This window comes from Eucyclogobius newberryi, unplaced genomic scaffold, assembly GCF_026437365.1.
Source record: "Eucyclogobius newberryi isolate DKJ021-1_F unplaced genomic scaffold, fEucNew1.0.hap1 SCAF_12, whole genome shotgun sequence".
Classification (NCBI taxonomy): domain Eukaryota; kingdom Metazoa; phylum Chordata; class Actinopteri; order Gobiiformes; family Gobiidae; genus Eucyclogobius; species Eucyclogobius newberryi.
In genome coordinates this window covers 16,499,820-16,522,372 of record NW_027315746.1, presented here as the reverse complement: position 1 = coordinate 16,522,372, position 22,553 = coordinate 16,499,820, and the positions used below count along the sequence as shown (strand labels likewise).

The 22,553-nt window shown below is 39.3% G+C and overlaps 1 protein-coding gene across 2 annotated transcripts in view; it reads right to left on the bottom strand.

The window, feature by feature from the left end:
* Positions 1 to 5,404: 5,404 nt before the first annotated feature.
* slc6a9 (solute carrier family 6 member 9) overlaps positions 5,405 to 22,553 on the bottom strand; it is a 39,494-nt gene continuing 22,345 nt past the window's right edge. For both annotated transcript variants that reach the window (XM_072440993.1, XM_072440991.1), the window contains exons 2-13: positions 18,128 to 18,284; positions 16,311 to 16,442; positions 15,974 to 16,235; positions 15,250 to 15,382; positions 15,028 to 15,162; positions 14,838 to 14,941; positions 13,527 to 13,764; positions 11,281 to 11,415; positions 11,103 to 11,202; positions 10,932 to 11,032; positions 10,345 to 10,515; positions 5,405 to 9,894 (exon numbers count right to left, since the gene is read on the bottom strand). In XM_072440993.1, the coding sequence (XP_072297094.1) occupies positions 9,664 to 9,894; positions 10,345 to 10,515; positions 10,932 to 11,032; positions 11,103 to 11,202; positions 11,281 to 11,415; positions 13,527 to 13,764; positions 14,838 to 14,941; positions 15,028 to 15,162; positions 15,250 to 15,382; positions 15,974 to 16,235; positions 16,311 to 16,442; positions 18,128 to 18,284 (1,899 nt within the window). In that variant the 3' untranslated portion in view covers positions 5,405 to 9,663. The remainder of the gene's footprint in view (positions 9,895 to 10,344; positions 10,516 to 10,931; positions 11,033 to 11,102; positions 11,203 to 11,280; positions 11,416 to 13,526; positions 13,765 to 14,837; positions 14,942 to 15,027; positions 15,163 to 15,249; positions 15,383 to 15,973; positions 16,236 to 16,310; positions 16,443 to 18,127; positions 18,285 to 22,553) is intronic.

The following is a 22,553-nucleotide window of genomic DNA, read 5'->3' as shown; positions in this document are numbered from 1 at the left end:
ACCTCAATGACAAAAAATAAATGTAATTAAATATACGGTATTTAACAACATAACATAGTAGTTCCTATAATATTCCAATGTGGGCTAAACTAGTTCCGATTTCTGTGATTTATTTTCAGTATTGATACGTTCCAATTTGTCGTTTTGGAATTTTTTTAGCATCTGGATATTAATAGTTTTGTCAAGCCACATGCATTTAAAAGAAAAAAAGTTAGATTCACATAGAAATACTCTGACTACTGACTTTGTTATACAGTTGTAATACAGTATGCCGGGAACTACTGCAATTCCAATCTCTGTGCATTGTATTTGGTAAAAACTGACACTGGAAAGGTGTTATTTCAGTTATCATGTCGAGGTCTAATCTTATCATGTCCATCCCTTTACGTCCCACAACACTTTGGTGCGGTCACACTACACACACACATGGGGTCAGACTAAACATTTCAAATATGTAGACTTCATTTTTACACGGTGTTGTCATGTCCGCCGTGTTCAGGTGAGCATCAACAGCCGTCGTTTCACTCTCTCGTCTCTCCTCGCTCTCTCTCGGTGCGTTTCATCTCAGATCTCGCTCCATTACTATTGCAGGGGCCTATCATGCCTCTGCGCCACAATCAATACCCCTCCATTACGGTGATGAACGGCGCGATTCCCCGAGCGACAAGTCCGAGCTGCTGATCTGAATCCATCAGTGTGGGCAAGACTGACAGAGAGCTGGACATGGAGCTTAAATAGGACATTGATATTTATACCGCGGTGGACTGAGTCGGAGAAATAAAGTTTTGAAGACAAGAAACTGTTTTTATCTTGTGTTTTTTGAAGCGTCTCACACGGGTGAATACAGATTAGACCTGTCACCTTAAAACTGTCAACTGAAACTCTCTTTAGTGTGCAAGTTTTCTACCAGATGCCCTCCCTGGTGCATTTCTACAGATGTCTCACAGACAAGGGGCGATTGGACAGACTGTGGCACATGTTTTGTACTTTGGATTTGAGAGTTAACGCTTGAAAATTGATTTAAGGTTGTGCGCTGAGTAGCCAGTAATAACATAGTATTAATTTAACCTTCTCTGTCAACACGGAAGAAATAAATGAACAAAAATGCATTTTATAACATGTATTTTCTTTACTTACCAGCTGATATGTTTCATAGAGATCAGAAGTGTCCAAACTTAGGGGTCAAATGTCAGTCAGAGCACATTTTATTGGCTCGTCCCAAATTGCTGCAGTGCAAAAGGCTTATCTAACTTATTGCGGTGCGATCGCTGATATTCAGATAGTGTGACTTTGACACATTGTGATGACGGTAGGACATCCAGAGTAAACTCGACAACATAGCGTTCAGTAAAATGTTGAATTTAGAGCCCTCGTTATGACAAGGCAAAACCGTAGATGGAAAGTTTAGGGCGTACATGAACCAAAGAATAGATTTGGCATCACCCTGGATGGTTTGAATATTCTCACAAACACAATAGAAAGGGTAAAGTGTTCTTCTCTCGCTTCTGTCAGGGCACCTCAGAGGAGACGGCTGTTGTAATCTCTCAAGTGGTGGCAATACCCAACGCTGTCAATCTGGGCCAAGTCATTTCCTCCTGTCTGAGCAACCTCCGTTCTGAAGCCCAATCTGAGAGCGTTTTACTGCAGCTGGGAACCCTGTAAACACATGAAACCTCCAGTCTTGTTTCATGGACAATTTCTCTCTTTCATATTGTAGTCCATCAATTCACTTCCACATCCCACTGTAAATGCATTTTATATTTGCTTTATGCATATTTTGTTTTTTATTTACATATTTTTAATTGAGTTTATGTAAGCAATTATATTATTTAAAGGTGATGACCACTTTGTTCCTAAAAAACAAAACAAAAAAGGTTTTAGACAATGGTTTTAGATTACTCTAAATACATAGTGGTGCTCCTGATTAAGGTATTAACCAACTGTGAATCCAAGTACACAAAACAACTATTTATAAAATTCTTCTGTTCAACTCCCACAGTGTATTATTATAGCTTATAGCTGCATTGTTTATTATGCTCTTAAGCTAAGTCAAGTACCCCCTCTGCAAAACTCTATCGTCTTATAAAGTGTTTCGATAACACCATATAATGTGAGTCATATTTTCTTCCAAAAACTCTGCAAACAGGAAGTTAAATTGCAATAAATAAGGTATGAGGAGGAAGATTATAGCTTATCTGGAATGATAACACATTTTGCAATATATTGTTACAGAAAATATAACAATAAATTATAATAGTGACACAATAACCATAAAGCAAGATAATCCCAGGAAACCATTTTAGAATGTAGAGTATTATTAAAATGAGCTGCCTGCAACAGATACAGAGCAGAATGAGCACAAGTACATGGCCATACTTGGAAGCAAAGCAGGACATGCACTTGGATGGGAAACCGCTGGGGGGCCACAGTGGGGCGCTAGAGGGAATGTTGTTGTGTCTGCAGGCAAGACACTTCACTCACATTGCTTTTGAGCGCCTTGAAGGTGGAAAAGCGTTATTTAAATACACTGTAATAATAATAACTAATAATAATAATGAAACAGCATGATAATGATTCATAAAGGTTACATATTTAGCCTTCTGCAGAGTCAAATCTTATCATTTTTAAAAAGAATATTGCAAAAATAACATTCTGGAAGTCCGTACAGTAACGTGGGAACTTATAGCATTTCGAGGCAACTGCTATTGTGAATTTGGGCATTACAAAAATAAACTGAAATGAACTTATCAGACTCATCGAGCAGAAGACTCTGAGATGCCCAACAGGATGATGGGACAGCAGTTCCATTATCCAGCATGTCCTGGACTTCCGCCTCCATCACCTTACGTTAGTGGGGTGCACACCGCTGCTTGATTGGGTGCCTTCTCCCACATCAATGTCATGGTTGATCATGTGTTTGCGCGGCGGAGTGCCTCTGAATAGTTCTGGATACAATCTGATTAGACCAGTGAATCCGGAGACAAATGTGTAAACAACGTCTGCAGACTACAGAAGGTGCACACGCTTTTATAACAGACCAGCCGTGATTGTGCGCAATGGAACAGGGCTGAATACCTCGTGGTTTGGCTCAATACAATCAGCTCAAATGGGTTACTTACTTATCGCTGGGATTGGACAAAGTGGCGCTGGCTTAATTGATTGACTGGCTTTTGCAGTTAACTGACAAACGTGACAGGATTGAATGTACCTCACCACGCTTTAATTAGGCCCAAAAAATAGCGCGGCCATCGAGCACATGTTTTCCTCACTCCCAGGTGACCAGACTCATCATGGGCAATTTTCAGCACTTCGCCATGAAACAATCCAGGAACAATAATCTGAAATACGGGCTCACCCACAGTGTCACCATAACATGACACCCACTTCCACAACAACAGCCCATGTTGGATGAAGTTGCTGCAGCTGAAATGGTGGGGGGCATTTCTGGTAATCTCCATCTCCAACGGACACTGCTTAGCCCTGGTGCTTCTTGCAGTCTCATGCGGCGGGTATTTATGCACTGGGCGTAAACTCGAATGCTTAATTTGTGGCCTGATGAGTCCAAGTATCGACCAGCAGGCTGGCAACACCAGAACACCAGAGATATGCACCCACACCGAAGCTTCAACTATCGTTGTCCTGATCAAACCAAAAGGAGGTGAATCCCCTTGTGAGTAGAGCCACTACTGCCTAATAATGGACTCTTAACAAAAATATTTGAAAGTAGGACGGCCACTTACCTTCTTTTCAGATCACAAATTATCTTCAACACACAGAAACGCATGCCACAGATGAGCAACGGGCTTCTAATAATGCAAACAGGGCACGCAGCCTAGGCCTAACCAAAAACATACGGGCTGCAACAAAAAGTTCAACTGTACTTAAACTAACCGCCCCCACGTTACGTTACGTCACAGCCATGGCTCAAAGCCTCATAGAATTCAGTAGATAAACATGAACAAATACATGTACATGAACACGACTCACTGGGTCTGGTCCAGGTTATTGGTGAGAGGTCATCAAAACATCCGGGACGGCCCACTTCTGTACAGCCAGGGGTCTAGGCCCAGGTAACCCTGATTGCAAAGCCCAGCGCGACTAGGACGACAAAGGCCTGTCACTATGGTAATTGTCATACAGGCCTATTATTCCAATCTGTATTTAGTTATGACAAGCTAAATGATATTCCAACATTGTACCTATTGCATATAGGCAATATGCATATGTTGTTTCTGTTTGAAATGTAATGTGTTTATTTTGCTATTTAAGAAGGTTCAGTGTGATCTTATATAATGTTATGATATTGTTAAATTTGTAGTCTTACCTTACAGTACGACCCAGGACCCAGCTCACCTTTGGACAAATACTATAATGATCCCACTTGCTGCTAAATTGTTTTCACTGCCAGGAGGAAATGCCCTTCCTGTCCTTCCAGTCAAGGCTTCACTGCAGAGTTGACCTGAGCCTGTGATGTAGGAGCAAACTGACAAACTGCCCCTGTCCTACTCCCTATTGTCAAAGAGTTGCATCTAATATGTAGTTAAAATCTCACGATAGGCGCATTACACTGACTTAAACTACAAATCATTATACATTGTAGCCCCATATTTAAAAACTAAACTAAACTAAAAAGCTCAAAGCTGGACAGCGTGTGCATCAGTTGTGCTCTTGTCACGTGATGAATACGTTGTGAACTTGCAGCACGGTTTGTACAGCCCACACCATTAGGTTCTATGTTCTATATATTCAGAACCACACTGACCCCTCGTGACTCATCTTGGAAACGACAGAAATGAGCACTGACCAAAATCCAGCACATGCCATTTGCTTACAGTTTATGTGGAGGAATATCTACAATACAATATAGTAATACATAAATATTGTTGTTTAGCCTGGAATGTTCCACAGTATAGCTTTCAAGTTAAGTCAAGATGTCAAGAAGAAGTCAAGTTACAAGTCAGATCTGTGGCACACTTGCAATAAGAAGACAAAACGCTTCAATACTGGTGTAAACTGAACCTGCTTTGTGGGAGTAAAAGAATAAAAAACAAAAACAACAAGAAACCCGAAACCTTTGCCATTTATTATGCCAAAATACTAGGGCTGCTGGTAATAAATAAGCAATAAAAAACATCTGTAATCAAACAAGGGCAAGGTGGAGGAGTTTCATTCTATACTGTAAAGGCAAAACACAATCCTCTCAACAGAAAGGGACACGTGGGTGCTGTCTGGACCCTCCATTAGAAAAGTTACATCAATGTAATATAAGCAGTTGCGTTTGAACCAATGGGTTTGAATGTGGATTGTAGTGTCGCCCTCTAGCGGTCGTATAACATAAGTTGTATCATTTTGCATTTGATATTCTTTATTATGGTGACATTCAAAATAAATGAGCCACATGGTGTGATCTTTAAAATACAGTTTATTTATCATTTTGTAATTCAACAGTTTACGATATACAGGACAGGACTAAGACATTTCAATGGATTTTGGCCCTAAAGGTTGAAGAACAGACATGTTAGATAGATATATGATAGAATAATTGCATTTGTGCTTTTTTTTCTCCTCCAGAACAATTGACACTGGCATAGGAACATCAGCAATACAACCGAGACAGATATTTGTTTAACTGTACATACAGAGCTCCTGTAAAACTTTAAGTACTGAGGATGAGAATATGAGCAGTACTTACTATATAAGAAGAAGTCATGTTTGGCACCTTGTGGAGAATCAGGTCAAGTCACAGTTTATAAGTACAATGTTAACAGTTGTGCAACAAGGAAACTATAAGCATTTAGTGAAGCAGGCTCTTATCCAAAACTACTTCTTGAGCAACATTTCTGTGCTTTAACCAGGGGACAGTTTAGATTGATGCACCACTTCCATAGAAGTACATGAAGACAAAATGAAGATAGGTGCATTAACACATGTGAATGTACAAATGCTTGAGTAAACCTAGTAGCAGTCATTTGGTGTTTTCTTTTGACATATCATTCAGAAGTCAGACAGTTGTACAAATGTGTGCAACAGCAGAAAGCCATGTTGTTGTGCATCTGTACTTCTGCCCACTGACACTTCACAGTAATAACTACCCATTCTTTTGTAGTTCAAGTTTCCATCCAAGTGTTTGGCAATGCCTTTAATATCAACTGGCTTCATCTTTTTATGTTCAATATAGCTTTAAGGCGATACACTACAATCAAAATACCGTACACAGAAGCTTTCACCTGGAAGAACTTGGTCCAAGTTTCATTATATCATTTAAACTTAAACCATAAGTCTTAAAACACATAGGGACATAAAGATCAAAGTTGCACCTTAATGCACGAATGTGTTGTTGATATCTAATTCTAAGCCTTGTTTATTCAAGTTTGAACTCAGTAAGAGCTTAACTTAAATACTAAAAAAGATATCCAAAATCCCCTGTCATAGTAGGATAATATATCAACAAAATTAAGCAAAAACTTTAAACCTAGATACATTTTTCAAGTTTATGTCCCAAATATATTCTTATTGCATGACATTTTATGTGTAAAAATGGCCAAAATTGCTAGATTTTACACATAAAATGTGTCATGTAATATGAAGACATTGCTTTTATTTTTAAACTGTACATATCTTAATTTGAGATTTCTTCCAATTCAACTGCAGTGACTCGCCTTAAAGGGGAAAAACCAAAAGTAGTGTCCTAAATCATCAATGAACTATTCAAATCCAAAGATAAAACATGTACTTTCGCTCCTTTAAAACAAAAATAGCTTTTCAAAGATACACTGTATATATTAGTAGAATATATGAATTGTCTAGTTCCTGACATTATTTTAGATACACTGACATCAATACAGATTCTATGCCTGCACCTCATGCAGGCTACACTGCTAATCTACTTCACAGTGAGCGCATAGTAGACATCTAGGTTACACTACATGAAGCACAAATGAAAATAAAAGTCAAATAAAACAATACTCAGACACCTCCTTTGGGTCAGTCCTTCTAAACTCCAAAAAGAAACGTACACAGCAACACTGTCTGAATATATATTTTTTTACATTACTGTACAAAGGGGCAGCCACGATTGCAAAGGTGACACCATGACAGCACAGACGTTAAATCCACTTGCTACAGCAGCAACACACAGGCAAACTGAACACACTCATGCTCCCTTCACAATACACTGTAATGCTCTAAATGCAATGCTAGAAATCCTTGTACTCAGATGTAGTGGGAAAAGAGGAAACATAAATGCTGCAGTTTGCCAGCTAATACTGGCAATAAAATATCTATATATTGAGCTGGTAAGAATATTTGTTGCTTTTTTAACTCTTGTGCTTCAATGTATTTTGTAGCTTTTTATTATCTCTATCAGACCCCAGGTAAATTTAGCTCTTGCACTGTACACTGACTTTGACTTGACTGCCCTGAGAGTAAACAGGTCTCCCTCTTGTGGTCTGATGAAGGAGTAGCACAGATTTTAGTTCTTGTAACTGGCCAATACTGTCAACGCGTCAACACACTGAATACAAATTTGGATAGTAAATAAATAGTACAGACAGTCGCATGCTCTTAAAACTCATGAGCAACGCAAGTACCAAACCACATCTGACAACGACAGGAAGCATGGTACAGCGGAAATGAGCTTCTAGGGGCATCAGCTCCCCACCTGAGCAAACATCCACCCCAGCATTACAACACTTCTTTCAGGTCTGAGACACAGTGGCTGGCCTGCTGTGAGGGTTTGAACCATGCTTTACACACTAAAGGAGCTGACCACACTAAATGCAACCAAGCCGCCAAGAAAACAACAAATTATGTCACAAAAATAAATGGTAAATATTTTTAGTATGTTTTTTTTTTTTTTTTTTTTTACAAAATAAAGTTTGCTTAGTTAGTTATAACAGAGAGAGGCAAAGGGAGAGAAAATATAGAGTAAACCTATGTTACGAGTAATTCTGTATTAACACTTTCTGTGATGTTGCTGTTGACAGCCCACATCTGGTTCTACTTTAAAGGTTCCGACTGTATGAGACTGGGTCAGTCGCTGTAGGACAAACATGTTGGCTCTTTAGTAAAACATGTACAGTAATGAGGTAAAATAAACTATTGATTTGGTCATATGTCCCTAAGGGCCACAGTTTTGCTCCGTACATCAGAACATTACAAGCATAATTCTGTGATCTACAACAAGCAGCTGAAAGCTTTGGCTGCCTCGTGTGATGGTTCATGAGGTCTATTTTGTGAAGGAAGACTGGGACTGCACATAGTTGGCAGTAGGCATGCTGTTGATGCTATTTAAACTTTGTGTACTTTGTGCAAATGACCTGTAGTAGCTACAAAGATGGAAGCAAAAATGTGCCCCTTTAACATGAACTACGACCTACCTTATAAACAATGGCAAAACACACACTGCTGTCGCTTGTTCTTTTTATTACAACACAACATTTGAGTGAAACAAGTATTGAAAGACACAATCTTGTCTCGTAAACTTAAGTTGAGGACAGCAGTATAGGTAGAGACTAATCCGAGACTGGGTGGATCACCATTTGTTTCGTGCTTCACCAACCATGCTTACACAGTACATGTATGTGTCTATGGCTAATGGTGGGACTGAATAGCAGCCACACTTCCGTCAGTCTGCCCAGGGCAGCTTTGGCTAAAGAGATACTAGACCAAGTGTGGCATAATAATGATATAGTGTCTAGAACAGCTCTATAAAGGAATACAACTATTCTAAGATTGAAAATGCATTGTTAATCTCAATGTGTTTCTTTAAGATGTTTTAGGTCCCTAATATATAACACATGACATAAAACAGGACAAGGTTTCCACAGGTGAAAAAACAGTTCATGTGGACCCTGAGAAATTTGCACTGCGATGTCCTGTGAACCTGTCTCAGAATTGGCTTACTTTAGAATATTATTGTTAAATTCAAAAGCAGAGAAGAGAAGATGATATGAAGTATTTGATGACATCGGTTGAAACAGCTTTAGTGAAACTGTGAAAGTACTTCCCACTGAGCATCACACCATCCACGTCAGGTTAGTTAAATATGTGCTCTTAATAACCTTACTGAAGAAGCAGCAGCATAAACAACATACTTAAGATTTAGTTGGAAACTAAATTTGAGGTCACCATGTGCTGTAAAATGTATAATGGTTTGAATGTGTTTCTCTCTTTCCATCTTCCTGCTCTTGTGTACGAGCCAGTGCAGGCTCTGTCTGCTTAATAACAGCACTGCTACGTCCTACAGCACACGCTTCACCGATGACAGTGGACAAACACGAGTCTGTTGTCTCTATGTCGCTGCATGCGGCCACACACCCTACCCTACACCCACTAACTGCATAAAGATGAACACAACTTTGACAGAAAAGGTGGAAACATAACAGCATTATTAAATTATGTAGAACAAATTAAAAACTCACTCACAAAACACGTAAACACACAATTCATTTTGTTGTTGATCCAATTTTTTCTTCCTTTTTAAAACTTGACTCCACAGACAAACAGATAGAAGGTTAGGATAGATATAATAAGCCTTTGCAATATGTAAAGGTCTCCAGCAAATGGGATCTCCCCCACAAGGGCTGTGGAAAAGTGGCTTGTATGGGGCAGGCTGAGGGCAGGCAGGCGAGGAGCTGGCGTTGGGCTGATGGCACATGGCATCTATACACTGGGGTTGGGGCTGTTTTGTGTGGAGCCATTGCTTCCCTGAATGGTGAGACTGATCTCCTCCTTCTCCTCCTTCGGCTCATCTTGGAGCTCCTCCTTCTCCTTCAGAGGGCGCTCCTCCGCTGTGTCTTCAGGGACTGCGGCCAAGGGTGCATAGCGGCCTGTCCGGTGCTCTTGAAGGGCTGGGCCCCATTTTGGATGTGCGCGGCATGCATACCTTAGTCGCTGTTGACAAAAGCACAAATATAATATTTGAGCCAAAAAAGCCAAATATAGATTTGTGGCTATCCAGGCTCCTTGAATTGAAGGCACTACTTTCTTTTCTAACATACATATGGTGTGGTCACATGTTTCTTCTCTTACATCCATGAGGTATAAACACATTCTCAATTCATTAAAAATAATAATAATCTAAATAAAACAAGTAGCATGTTCTTTTTTTAGTTGATAATAATGTAATAACTGATGTTACCATAACTTTTTAATAACAAAACCCTATTGTCTTATATCTGGGACATACTGATCAGATGTAAATACCTATATAAAAAGCACCTGTGTTTCCTTACACAACTTGTGTAACTGGTTAAAAACCTACACTTATATACAGCAATACTATAGATAGTTTTAACCAAATCTAAATATGATACATAACTACAACACGATGCAAATGCATACCTCTTTGAAGGTGGCACCTGGAGATCTGGAGATCTTGTAGAGAGCATAGATGGGTATGCAGATCACAGAGGACATGGCCATGCAAAAACCAATGCCCAAAGACCAGCCCGGGTACACATAATCATTGTAGGTAATAGGTTTGTACTGGATCACTGTGAATATCAGGATGAACTATAGAAGACAAAAACATAAATGATAAGACTTCTATTTCCATGATTGAAGTCACAGATATTACAATAGCTTAGATGCACAGTTCACTCCATAAGTTACTGATGATGTACTAGTATTACCACAGAGCAAATAGAGCTGTATAATCTGTGACGACAAAACCCCAAAGTAGCTGAAATCGCACCACTAATCCAAAACAATAGATGTCTTGGTCAGTCCAGCAGCTCAGTCGGCTTCTGGGATGTGGCTCAGCCAATAGCCTCATGTGTCTTTGTTCCACTCAAACAATAATTACTGTACTTATATCTGAGAATAAGAGCTATTCTGAATATAGTAAATGCATGTTATAGCACCACAGACACCCTTAAGTAATAGTCAAATCATTTAAAATGCATGGATATTGCAGAGCCTCTGCTTACACTGATAATGACAGGAGAAATGAATCTCCAGCAGATCCTGAAGAACAGTGGAGGAGGGAAGCCCAGCATCATCTCAACATCTTTAAAGTAGTTCTGGTAACCTATAACAAAAACAGAGTTTAGAATATAATAGTCGTTTGTTTAAATTAAAGCACTATGATAAATGACTACCATAAATGTACATGATGCAAATGCACATTATGCAAGAGATTATGACCAAGGAGAAACTAGCAGCATAGTTGTCCATCAACAGCAACCAGTAGATTCCCGCCTGCACACATAAGTAAGTTAAAAAATATATATATTTATGAACAATAAAACAAGACTTTCAAACATTTTTGGCACGGACCTGTGATGTCAGAGGTACACCTAATAAAAAGCCAATGATAGCCACTGACAGAGTAACCACAGTCTTGTTCTTGATGATCCAGTCTGTCCCGATCTCATCCACAATGGCTGTCACCAGAGTTTCAAGGAGACAGAACTACAAAAAAACAGTACAGTAATGAAAACAAATAGTATTTTGTGGTACAATCCTTGTAATTAATCAAGACTTCCGACTGGTACAAACATATTAAATTATTCTGAATGAACTAGTGTATGTTTTATCATTTATTTATCAAGACGGACAACAAGAATACAAACAAAGTTATAAAAGACAGCTGTGATTTATTTTATGAACTGTATGACTGTATGACTGCATGGTCAGAGGCAGACTTTTGAACCATTCTGTGGTCATCATCATCATCATCATCATCATCATCATATATCCCTTAACTCTGCCAGTCTGCAACACTTGCTTTGAGTGAACTCAAAATATGGGTAAAGGAAGGGAGACTTTTTTACCAGTCTAGAGGAAAGCTAATGCGGTCACATAAATCATGACTGTATTGTAAAACTGGCATGTTAAATTTGCATGTGTACAATGTCAAAAGTGCTTAATATGAAGCCTGTCGCACACGGTATACATCCCATTTGTAACAGCTAAATACAAAAAGATGGAGGTTACATAATATTTTATTAAAGGACCCCCAATGGTATGGAGCACCAAAATGACATAATGGGAATAAATAAATAAATATGATTAAATAAATGCATGCATTTATAGATTAATACATAAATATTGGCCATTGAATTATTCTATATTTCTGTATTCATTATTATTTATCTTGAAATGTATTTATTTTTACAGTTATTTATCAAGTAAATGGTCGAATTTGTAAAGCCCTTTTCCTACTGTCAAGGCACTCAAGGCGCTTTACATCAAGGAACCAGTCACCCATTCACAGCCACGTTACACAGACGCTGGGGGCGAGTTGGGTAAAGTGTCTTGCCCAATGACACAATGGCAGTCTTTACCTGAGACAACTGTGATCGTACCATAAACCTGTGGCCCAGTGGATCTGACCACTCTACCAGGATGTTAATGTCGAAAGCGCGATTTGAAGCGCCGTCCTTCGGATCAGAAGACGAGCACTCTGTTCTATTTCCACATTTATTTCCATTTTTCTTTTTCTTTTTTCTACTTGGTATGGTCTGATTGTGATTGACAGGATGTAGGGACTCTCCTTTCTCCTGTTTCTGTTCAGACACCATCACCATCATTTTTGTTTGTTTGTAGAAATTCAGTATCATCGCTCATTCGTCCGGGAGGGCTTGACAAGACATTTCAACTTTCATCCAAAAACATTGAGAATTACTTTTGGATGAAAGTTGAAATGTCTTTTATTTATATTTTTAGTTCAAAATGTTTCTATGATACTTGTAGAAATGCAGAAATCAATACAGAAAAGTTAAAAACGAGCTTACCAGGATTATTTTTACTTTTCAATGGCCAGTAAAGCAATCAAGCATAAATGCATGTATTTAATTATATTTACCTTTATTTTTTCTTTCTTTCTTTCTTTCTTTCTTTCTTTCTTTCTTGTATTTGTTGATTTATTTCCAATTATGTGATTTTGGGTCCTCCATATAATGGACAAGTCTGCTGTTTTTGAAGCTAATGTTTTTGAATGCTATGATTAGAATAGTTGCATGTATACTATAATTATTAAAAGGGACGTTTCAGCTTTTATGAGCTTTTAACCATGTTATAATGGTGTTACCTCAATAGTCTTTATCGTCCCCGTACGGAAATTTGTCCTCTGCATTTAACCAGTGCCACTGGGGCAACAACCTGTGAGAAGCAGTGGATCAATCTCCAGATCTCGAGCTCGGCTTGGTCAGGACTACTGCTCAGAAATAATCTGTTTCCACCCCCCACTGCTTTGTACTTACTATCCTCTATGATTCATATGAGTAGTGTTCAAAAATATCATGTAGACAATTCCAACAATAAAAACCTGTGAAATGCCACTATGAAGAGGAGGGGCCTCTCAGTTTTGCAGCTTGAATAAAAGGTCAATGGACATGTTTCTATTATTATTGCAATTCACAATTAACAAAATGTAAAATAATGATCTATGTGTACATATGCAGTTTAATACTAAAGAGATTATTGATTTCTGTTTGTCAAAGCTCTCTTTTGACTTTTTCTGCTGATCATAAAATAAAGCTTGATTATTGAACGCTAACTTCAATGCTTTGTTGATTTACCTGTGTCCCCAGTCCCAGAAGGATGAGCATGAAAAAGAAGAGCAGTGACCACAGCGGAGAGATGGGCAGCAGAGTCAGGGCTTCTGGGTAAGCCACAAAGGCCAGACCTGGGCCATGATCAGCCACTTCAGACACAGGGACATTCAGGTTGTGAGCCATGAAGCCCAGGATGGAGAAGATGACGAAACCAGCGTACACACTCGTAGCACAGTTGGTAATACTGATGATGATGCTGTCTCTGTTACAAACAAAGTAAAACACATGGCAAATAGTAAAATTAGTCAAACTTGTCATGTGTAAAACATATTACCGTATATTATATGTATACGTATATGTTTGGCATTTAATTTCTGATATGACTTTCATTCTTGGATGCCCACTTCTAATCATTTTGTTAAACTGGAAATTTAGAGATAGAGATTAACCAAGATAGCCTCACTGAGGTTTGGAATCCGCAGAACTATTGTAAATGTTTTTAGTGACCGTGGAAACCAGAGCACTCAGAGGAAACCGGAGCGGTCACGGGAGAACATGCAAAGTCCATACAAATAGTCCCCGTGCTGCACAGGAGTCGACCCTGTACCACCCAACAATAACAAAACAATCACTTTTTTATTTCACAAAGTTGGATTCGTTAAGTGTGGATTTCATGATTTTGAACTGTATCCTTAGCTCAACTTAGCAAACTTTTCCTCTCGTATGACTCGACGTGGATTTTGTTCAGTGTTTGAACACGGGAGCTGTGTTGGTATTTTCTCTACACTTATCACAAAGGATGTCTTGGATGTCTTTCAGATCTGGTACCAGTCATAGCCGTTTGCTGCAGACTGCCTGTGTACCAATGGGCTGATTAGGCTGCTGTACAGCTGTGTGTGCAGATAGTATGACCCTGAACTGCTGGGAAAAAAGGCCCAAATTATATCTTGAGCCCCTCGTGCGTTAAGTCCTCACTGAGTGGATGAGCTCAGGGGAGAAGGGAATTTCTTATCTACCTCTCCCTCTTTAACTACGCACTAACCTTTTCTGCACTTCACCTCCACTCCCTTGGTGTTTAAACACTGCAATCAGCTTCTGACCGGTCCAAAACAGAATCTGCTTTTCTGCCTGTTCTGCCTTATCTCAACTTTCCTCACGATCCTCCAGGAAACAGGAATGACTTATCTAACTGATCAATCCCACACACAGTTTTCATAATCACTGCTTCAACATATTTTGTCTTTACAAGTGTTATGTAATCAACCATGCAATAAAATAATAATGAATAATCAACACAAACAAAATCTAGAAACTACAAAGAATCGTTGTACAAACCTGAAACAGTTATTGTGGAACTTGTTATAGGACGCCATGGTAATGAGACCCCCCCAGGCACAGCCGAGGGAGTAAAAAATCTGAGAGGCAGCATCTCCCCAAACCTACAATACAAAACAGTTTCATAATGTTTTAGTTACAAGGAAGCAATCGTTTGTGTTCTTATGCATTACTTATTAATTATTAGCACCTTGGCATCCAAGACTTTCTGCCACTGAGGGGTCAAGTAGTATTTGATGCCGTTGACAGCTCCTTCCAAAGTAATGCCACGGATGAAGAGAATGGTCAGGACCACGTAGGGAAAGGTTGCAGTGAAGTAAACAACCTACACAGTGTTAAGGGTTGAGGAGAGTGTTGTGTTAAGTTAAGAAAGCAATTGTCTTCATTGTGTGTTATGTAAAATGAAATGAACCTTTCCAGATGATTTGACACCCTTGATGAGGCAGAGAAAGACGACAAACCAGGACACGGCCAGGCAGCCCAGAATTGGGAGACGCACTTCACCAAAGTTTCCAATGTCATCGGAAATGTTCAAAACGTAATGCCTGTGAGAGCCACATGAGTAAATCAGATTAAACAGATATATATTTATATTTACATTTCCATCCAGGCTGAATATAATATCAAAACAGGTCAGGTTTTTTTTAGAGACAAAGGTTAAACGCTGAAGATTCAGTTGAAGGGACTGACTGTATCACATAATGATTGAACTATGAATCTCTGTAAAACAAGCTGTTGAGTGAAGTTGTGTGTTAGCAGTTCTACAGATGATTGTAAATCATCTGACTGTTAGCTGTAGTTTTCTAAGAATTGTACTTCTCTTTCTGTCACAGTCAGTGTAATCCCACACAAATGAGTAACAGCTGTCCAGTCAACTCTAGTTCAAATATTGAATTAGTCCTTTCCCCAAATACATGGCTTGTTTGAAGTGAGTTTATCCAGATTGTCAGAAGTCCATATTGAACTCTGTGTCAACTGTGATAAGAAGTGACTTATATAACACGGAAAACAAGATATTCGATACTACAAAACATGTATGTGACGCTCTGTAGGTTTGATGATAACCACTCCACTTGGGCCTGATAATCCTATGTAAACATCCACAAATAACTGATCCGTTCATCAAAAGCACTTACTTCCAGTACTCCTCACTGGGACTGGTTCTCTTTGTGCGGTTCACCTCAGTTAGCAGGCTTCTAGTAGCATTTGCCAAGCTGGAGTTGACATAGCTGGAGTCCATGACTCCAGAGCAGTCCGGTGTGTTCCATGGATTATTGCAGTAAGTCCATGGGAGCAGGTTTGTCATAGACATGAAAAAGTAGTAGAAGGCAATACAGATGACCACGTTGTAATATATCCCAATGTAGGTGGACACCACCATCATGCCATAGCCCACACCTGTTCAAAATGCAGTAAGAGAAATGTAAGATCATTCAACTGGGCCGAGAAGTACTTTTCCACATAAATACTTACCTTTGAACATAGGGCTTATCTTCCAGACACCCAGACATCCCTGACTGGCAAACTGACCAAAGGAGAGCTCGAGGAAGAAAAGGGGAATGCCGCAAAAAATAAGCATGATAAAATATGGCAGCATGAAGGCACCTAAAGAAGTAAAAACGTGTGTTATTAGGAGACTATAGATGCTTGGTTTCACACAAAACACAGTACAACAGAAGTATATTATAAGTAAAGAGTAGTTCAACTGGGAGGGCCAAAACACATCCACAATAACACCGGGGTCCACAAAAACGAGATTTTATTGCTGATAAGTCCATAAACCATCTGTTTTTCATAGACTTTTAAGTTATAATGATCATTTCTAACCAGTTTACAACACATAGTAAACGTTCTTTGTGTAAAATAAAATTATTGTACGAGTTTCTTATAGGTCAGATGTGTCATCAAAGACCTGTGACGTGTTGAAAAGCGCTCATTCAAAGTTTTAAAGCATGCAATATGTCTAAACTGTTAATGTGAATGTTAATTGCAATAAACTGCAATTAATGGGGGTCTATTTCAATTACAATGAATTCATATTTGTCATTTTTTTTATTCCTGACCCTAATAAACATTGATAGTGTTCTCTTGCTTTACTTCCTGTCTTGCATAAGGTCTTGGCGCGACTAAAAGACATATAAAAACATATAAGTAGAGATGGTAGAAAGTAGAGTCATCATAAAACAAAAAAATCAAACTTGATTTTATTTTAAGCAATATAACTTCCCTCATCTGATACTAGTTCAGATGTAGATTGAGACAATTTCTACAATTCAACTACTCAGACCTTGGAAATGTAAAACATATACACATTACACATATTATTTTCAGAACAAAAACATGAATGAATGAGAATGAAGGCTCTAAAAGGAATCTTTAAACAGAAACTCAGGATCAGCGCACATGTTTTTAACATGTGCAAATGGCCTATCGTAATTATTAATAAGAATGTGTTCTCAGCTGACCTACATGGTGAAATATTGAATAAATAATTTAATATTTAATGGAAATAAATAAATAAATAAATCTCCCATTACACTGCACATCTACTGTTAGGATCAAGTGTGCACGCTTGGTCTTGGTCATCATGATTTGATCCTCGCTCTGTGTGCTCGCTCTGTTGACCGCTTCATCTAAATGATATTGACTTATTGACTTTAAATACAACTTTGAATTACATTTGTTGGCACATTTTTCGTGCAGTGTGTTCTTTATGCTAAATGTAAATAAAGAGCCCAAAGCAAGACAAATAAGAAAATAATGCTTCTCTAGGAAAAAAATAACCTTTCTGCTGTGTTTATACAATTGTGTCCAGGGTTTAAAGGGTCCAGGATCAATGCTTGCTCAAATTAGTAGCTAGTATCAATACCAGTTTTAGTATTCATTACATAATGAGATATAAATCTTTTTGACAACCCTAGTATCAGTATCTTTCTCCACACCTTTCGATTCTGAGAAACAACCATGACCATGTGAGTGGTACAGCGGTGTAGGTATGATATGTATCTATTATTTAATTGCCATATACTTAGACATAAGGAAAATAAAAGGCACTGTCAGATCTTTGCAAGCCAAATGCTGCCTATTGGAGATTCATGCTAGCACACCTGTACGCTGAAACTGAAGTGTATACTGTAGTTAAAAGCTTATTAAGTGTGGTAAAAAAAAAAAACATGCAGACTATTTCTATCTTTTCTATTACAAGAGTGACTTGTCAGTGCATGCCACTGTGTCAGCCCTTTGACTGACCCTGACCCCTGAAATATTCGACGATGAATTGAAGAACGCACCTCCTCCATTTCTATAGCAGAGGTATGGGAACCTCCAGACGTTCCCCAGGCCCACAGCATAACCCACGCTGGTGAGCACAAACTCAATCTGGTTGCCCCAGTTCCCCCTGCGGGAGTTTTCATCCTTCTTCACCGGCTCGCCTGGAACCGCTCCATTCTGTAAAACAGTGAAAAGAAAGAAATAGTTTGTACCTTAAGAGTCACACAAACCACAATAACAGTTTTTCGTCATCTGCTCATCTGTTAAGAGGGGGCAGTGGCACAGAGAGAATGAAAAACAAAATCAGTGCCTTAAAAACGATGCTGCCGGGTGATCAAGTGGTTAGGGCAGCAGCACACATGCCAGGCTCCATGTGCATCTCTCTCATCCCCATTTCACACTGAGCTTTCTTGTCTAATAAGCCTACGGACCAAAAAAGCCTTTACAAAAAAGATGAATAAGCATTTGGTCTTGTCGTCCTGATTTGCAGTTCCTCCTCACCTCTCTGCCTCCCCTCATCATTCCATCTGCTTGCATCAGATGGGTCTCTGCTGACCCGCTCTTAGAGTGTTAGAGTGTTCAGATGAACATATTCAGGCCTCTACAGGTGAACAGCTTGAAAATGTTTCTATTATGCAATTCCAGACATCCTGAATCCTTAAAATGTTTCAATTTTAGTTTTATGTATAAGCACCAGACGCTGTCTTTAAAAAAAGCTCTAATAGTACACAACAAACTATCCGTAGAGATGTGCTTTACACAAGAGCAGATGTGTTTAATAGAGCAATAAAACAGCATTGCTGCATAACGGTACAAAAAGCTGCGGATCACCATGTCGAGGGAACGGTTTGCTTACACATACGATCCCGTCAGCCACACAAATCCTCTCAATGAAAACCAATGGATCCTGCTAACCAGCGAAATTATTTTAAAAAGCACAGCACATTTTGGCCCCATGGTGCTGGAGATCAACATTAGGCCCTGACCAAGCGTGACTAATGAGACAGAAGGTTAAGCAGCAACAAGTACAGAAAACAAACAGCCATTTTCCCCCACAGCTTTGTCTATGAGTCTGAACATGCACTCCCATTATGAAATACAGACTTTCCTCAGTCTTTTTGAGTGGGATTGGAGGATGCAGGTGGGACGGAATTAAAAATCAGCAAACATTGATGTTGTTACAAAAAGAGTCATAGTGATGTGTTCTCTCCGCAGGTGGATGTAGAGAACTCCAGCTGAGTGTTCCCAAGTTGACTTTGGACAGAGAACTCTGCAGCTGTGTGCTTCAGCATGCCGTAAGACACATCCGGTCTCAATTATGAGCACATCTTAAATAAGCCCAATTCATAATAGCAGTAACACGCAATTAATCTTTTTTTTATTATCAGCATTACCTTCTTGTTTGTCAAAATAAATTATATGAATGTATTTTATGCTCCTTTCAAGCATGGCAAAACAGAATGTTTCAGGCTCATTGTTTCAGGTCACTGCATATGCAGGGCAAAACATCTTGTAATGTGACGGGTTTAGTTTTAAAGTACTGCAGTGATATGGTACTTTAATAAACTGTAATCATATGCAGTTCAAATTTGAAGAAGATAGGGATGCGTGAGGAAACAAACATACTCAGGTCAATGATACTTTAAACTGACTGAAGACTTACGACCAACACAGGTCAGACAAGTTTAGTGGTGTTGTCTGCAAGTTCAGCCATGTTGTGGCATTGAGCCTTCAGGAAGGAGATGAACTTAGTATTTCAGCCTCTCCCCTGGCTGACCCTGCTGCTGCCCAGGTGTTATAGCCCATGGTGTTGGCTTCTGGGAGCCTCCTGGTCACTCAGTCAGACAGACACAAACACAGAGACCTCCCTCCATCACATGTGTCACAAGGACCATCTGCGCCTTATATAAGACCACACATGGCCCACTCAGTCATCCTATTAGTTTGTGACTTTTTCTTGTGGGGTTATTTAGTCATAATATGGCTCTGAAGGTCTCTTCGGAGCTATATTAAGACTAAATAACCCTTATGTATTTATGAAAAACAACACAAACTATAACCATTCAAACTGCAACTGTCTACAAGAAATGTACAATGGAATGTGAGACACATTATAAACCTGTTTTCCTAAGACGTTTTTGAAGATTTCTACCATAAAAGCAATGTTGGACATGTCTGGACCTCAGTGTAGGATCACATCATATCTCTCTGAAAACAGTATCAGTTTGCAATACATTATTGCTTAATTGTGAATGTTGCTCTCAAAGATCATTGGGATAATGGAATGTATCAGTTTAGTTAAGAGGCATGGATCTTTAAAAACATTGTCAGAAAACTACAGGTCGGTCGGTGTGCATTGGAGTGTGTTCTTGTCAACACTCCAGATTTTATGGACAGGTTTGGTAAAGTGAGCACAGAGTCATTTCCACACCATTTTTCTATCACCCAAATGCAGCATCATTTTTTAATTAAAGTGACCAAAGGAACGGGACGTGTGCGCAGCCTGATAATCTCTGCAGCTGAATGAGATTCTGTTGTATTTTGCAAACTTGTGCTGACTGGATGTGCTGGCATTCTTTATCTGGGAGATTTTTTTTAGCAGCAGCACCTCCTATAGAGCACTGGCATTTCAATGACAGCTCACTGCTTCACTGCTCACAGCTTTACACAACTGCAACCATACGCACAAAGGACTGGGGAGCAAACTATTAAATAAGGAAGGAATGTAGAAAATTTGCATGTTTTGCTGGTGCGCATTTTAATGAATGGTTTAATGAATTGGTGTTACCTTCTCTACATTGCAATTTGCTACTGAAACAAGTCAATCAAATCCACTTTGGTAGTTTGTTCTAACAGCAATAAAATGTAATAGTTTTATTATTAGGCCCGAGCGCCACAAGCTGGCGAGAGGCCTATTAATCTCGTAAGGCCGTGCGAAGCACGGCTGCGAAAGTGCGCACGTAGTGCGCACGAAATCGAGTGCGAAGCGCTCGCCCACTTCCAAACACTCACTAACGCACTCCTTCACTCATGCACGCCCCGTGCATACTAATTAGTAGTAGGAAAATGGAACATTACCGTTGTAAACGGGCGAAGCCCGTGCAAAAGTGCGCACTAAACGAGCACTTTACATTGAGATGACGACCGCGAAGCGGTCGTCATCCCCATATAAAGCACTCATTTGCGCAAAGTAGCTCACGAATACGTTCCCCATCTCTTGCATGTTCCGTGCATATAAGCATGTAATGCAAAAATTGAATATTATTACTGTTCAGAGGGCCAAAAACACAAAGTGGGCGGAGCCCACTCAAAATTAACGAAAGTACCCGTCAGTGACCAGGGACCCACACCATGAGGTAGGAAAGCGCGAGCGCTTTCCGAAAATGTATAGTTTATGATATTTGAAAAATGGGAAACATTGTTTTCGCATCGGAATATTATTCTTTCTTCTTCTTCTTCTTCTCGGGACCAACCCCCCTATTTATCACCCAGTGAACATTGACGAAAAGTCACAAAAATGTTCACACCTCTAAAAATCCTGCCTCTCTACATTCTGGCTATTTCCCTTTTCTAAAATAAAAAAAATTGGCGCGTCAGCGCCCCCAAATGTACCAAAAATGCATTGAGAGATGGGAAATGACCCAAAAAAAATCTGATCGTAGAATCAGGAAATTTGGCGCAGAGGTAGATGGTGACAAGAGAAGTAAAAAATATTATTACGGCAACACCGTCCGCCCAACCAAATGTCGGCCATATTGCTTAAAAAATGGCTAAACATGACTTCGGAGTTTTTCCAAACGTCGTACTTTTACGAACTCCTCCCAGGGCGTTGGCCCTAAAAAGCTGAAATTTGGTGAAAATGCTACTGAGGAGTGGGACATCAAAAGTTATCCAAATGACATTGATACCTCTCACGGTCTCTGTGCGGCGAAGCCGCAAACTGTAGCTAGAATTTCAGAAATCTCCCATATTTAAAATTTCTGCCGTTTGCGCAGATAAAGTCCGAATTGCGTCAAATTAGAATCAGTTGTTAAACTCTTTGCCCTAAACCTACTTGAAGTGAAATAAATTCATTTGGCGCCACAGCGCCCCCTACAGATTTTATATGGAGGTTAAATGTTTAGTTTTGCGAAATTATATGAAATTTGACACACAACTCAATTTTGGCATCCCCATCAAAAAAGTCAATGAGACCCATGTCATAATTGTTATGGCGTTGCCGTAACGATGACCGAAACCTTTCATGTTATTCCAATGGGGAATTCGCCAGAACATGTTTACACTTTAGACTTTCACAAACTCCTCCCAGGGCGTTAGACATATTAACCTGAAATTTGGTGAGACTCATCTTCAGGACCATCAAAAGTTATCCACATTTTCATTCAAAGAGTCACGGTGTCTGTGCGGGAAAGCCGCACATTTTGCCAAGAATTCAAAATAAAATAG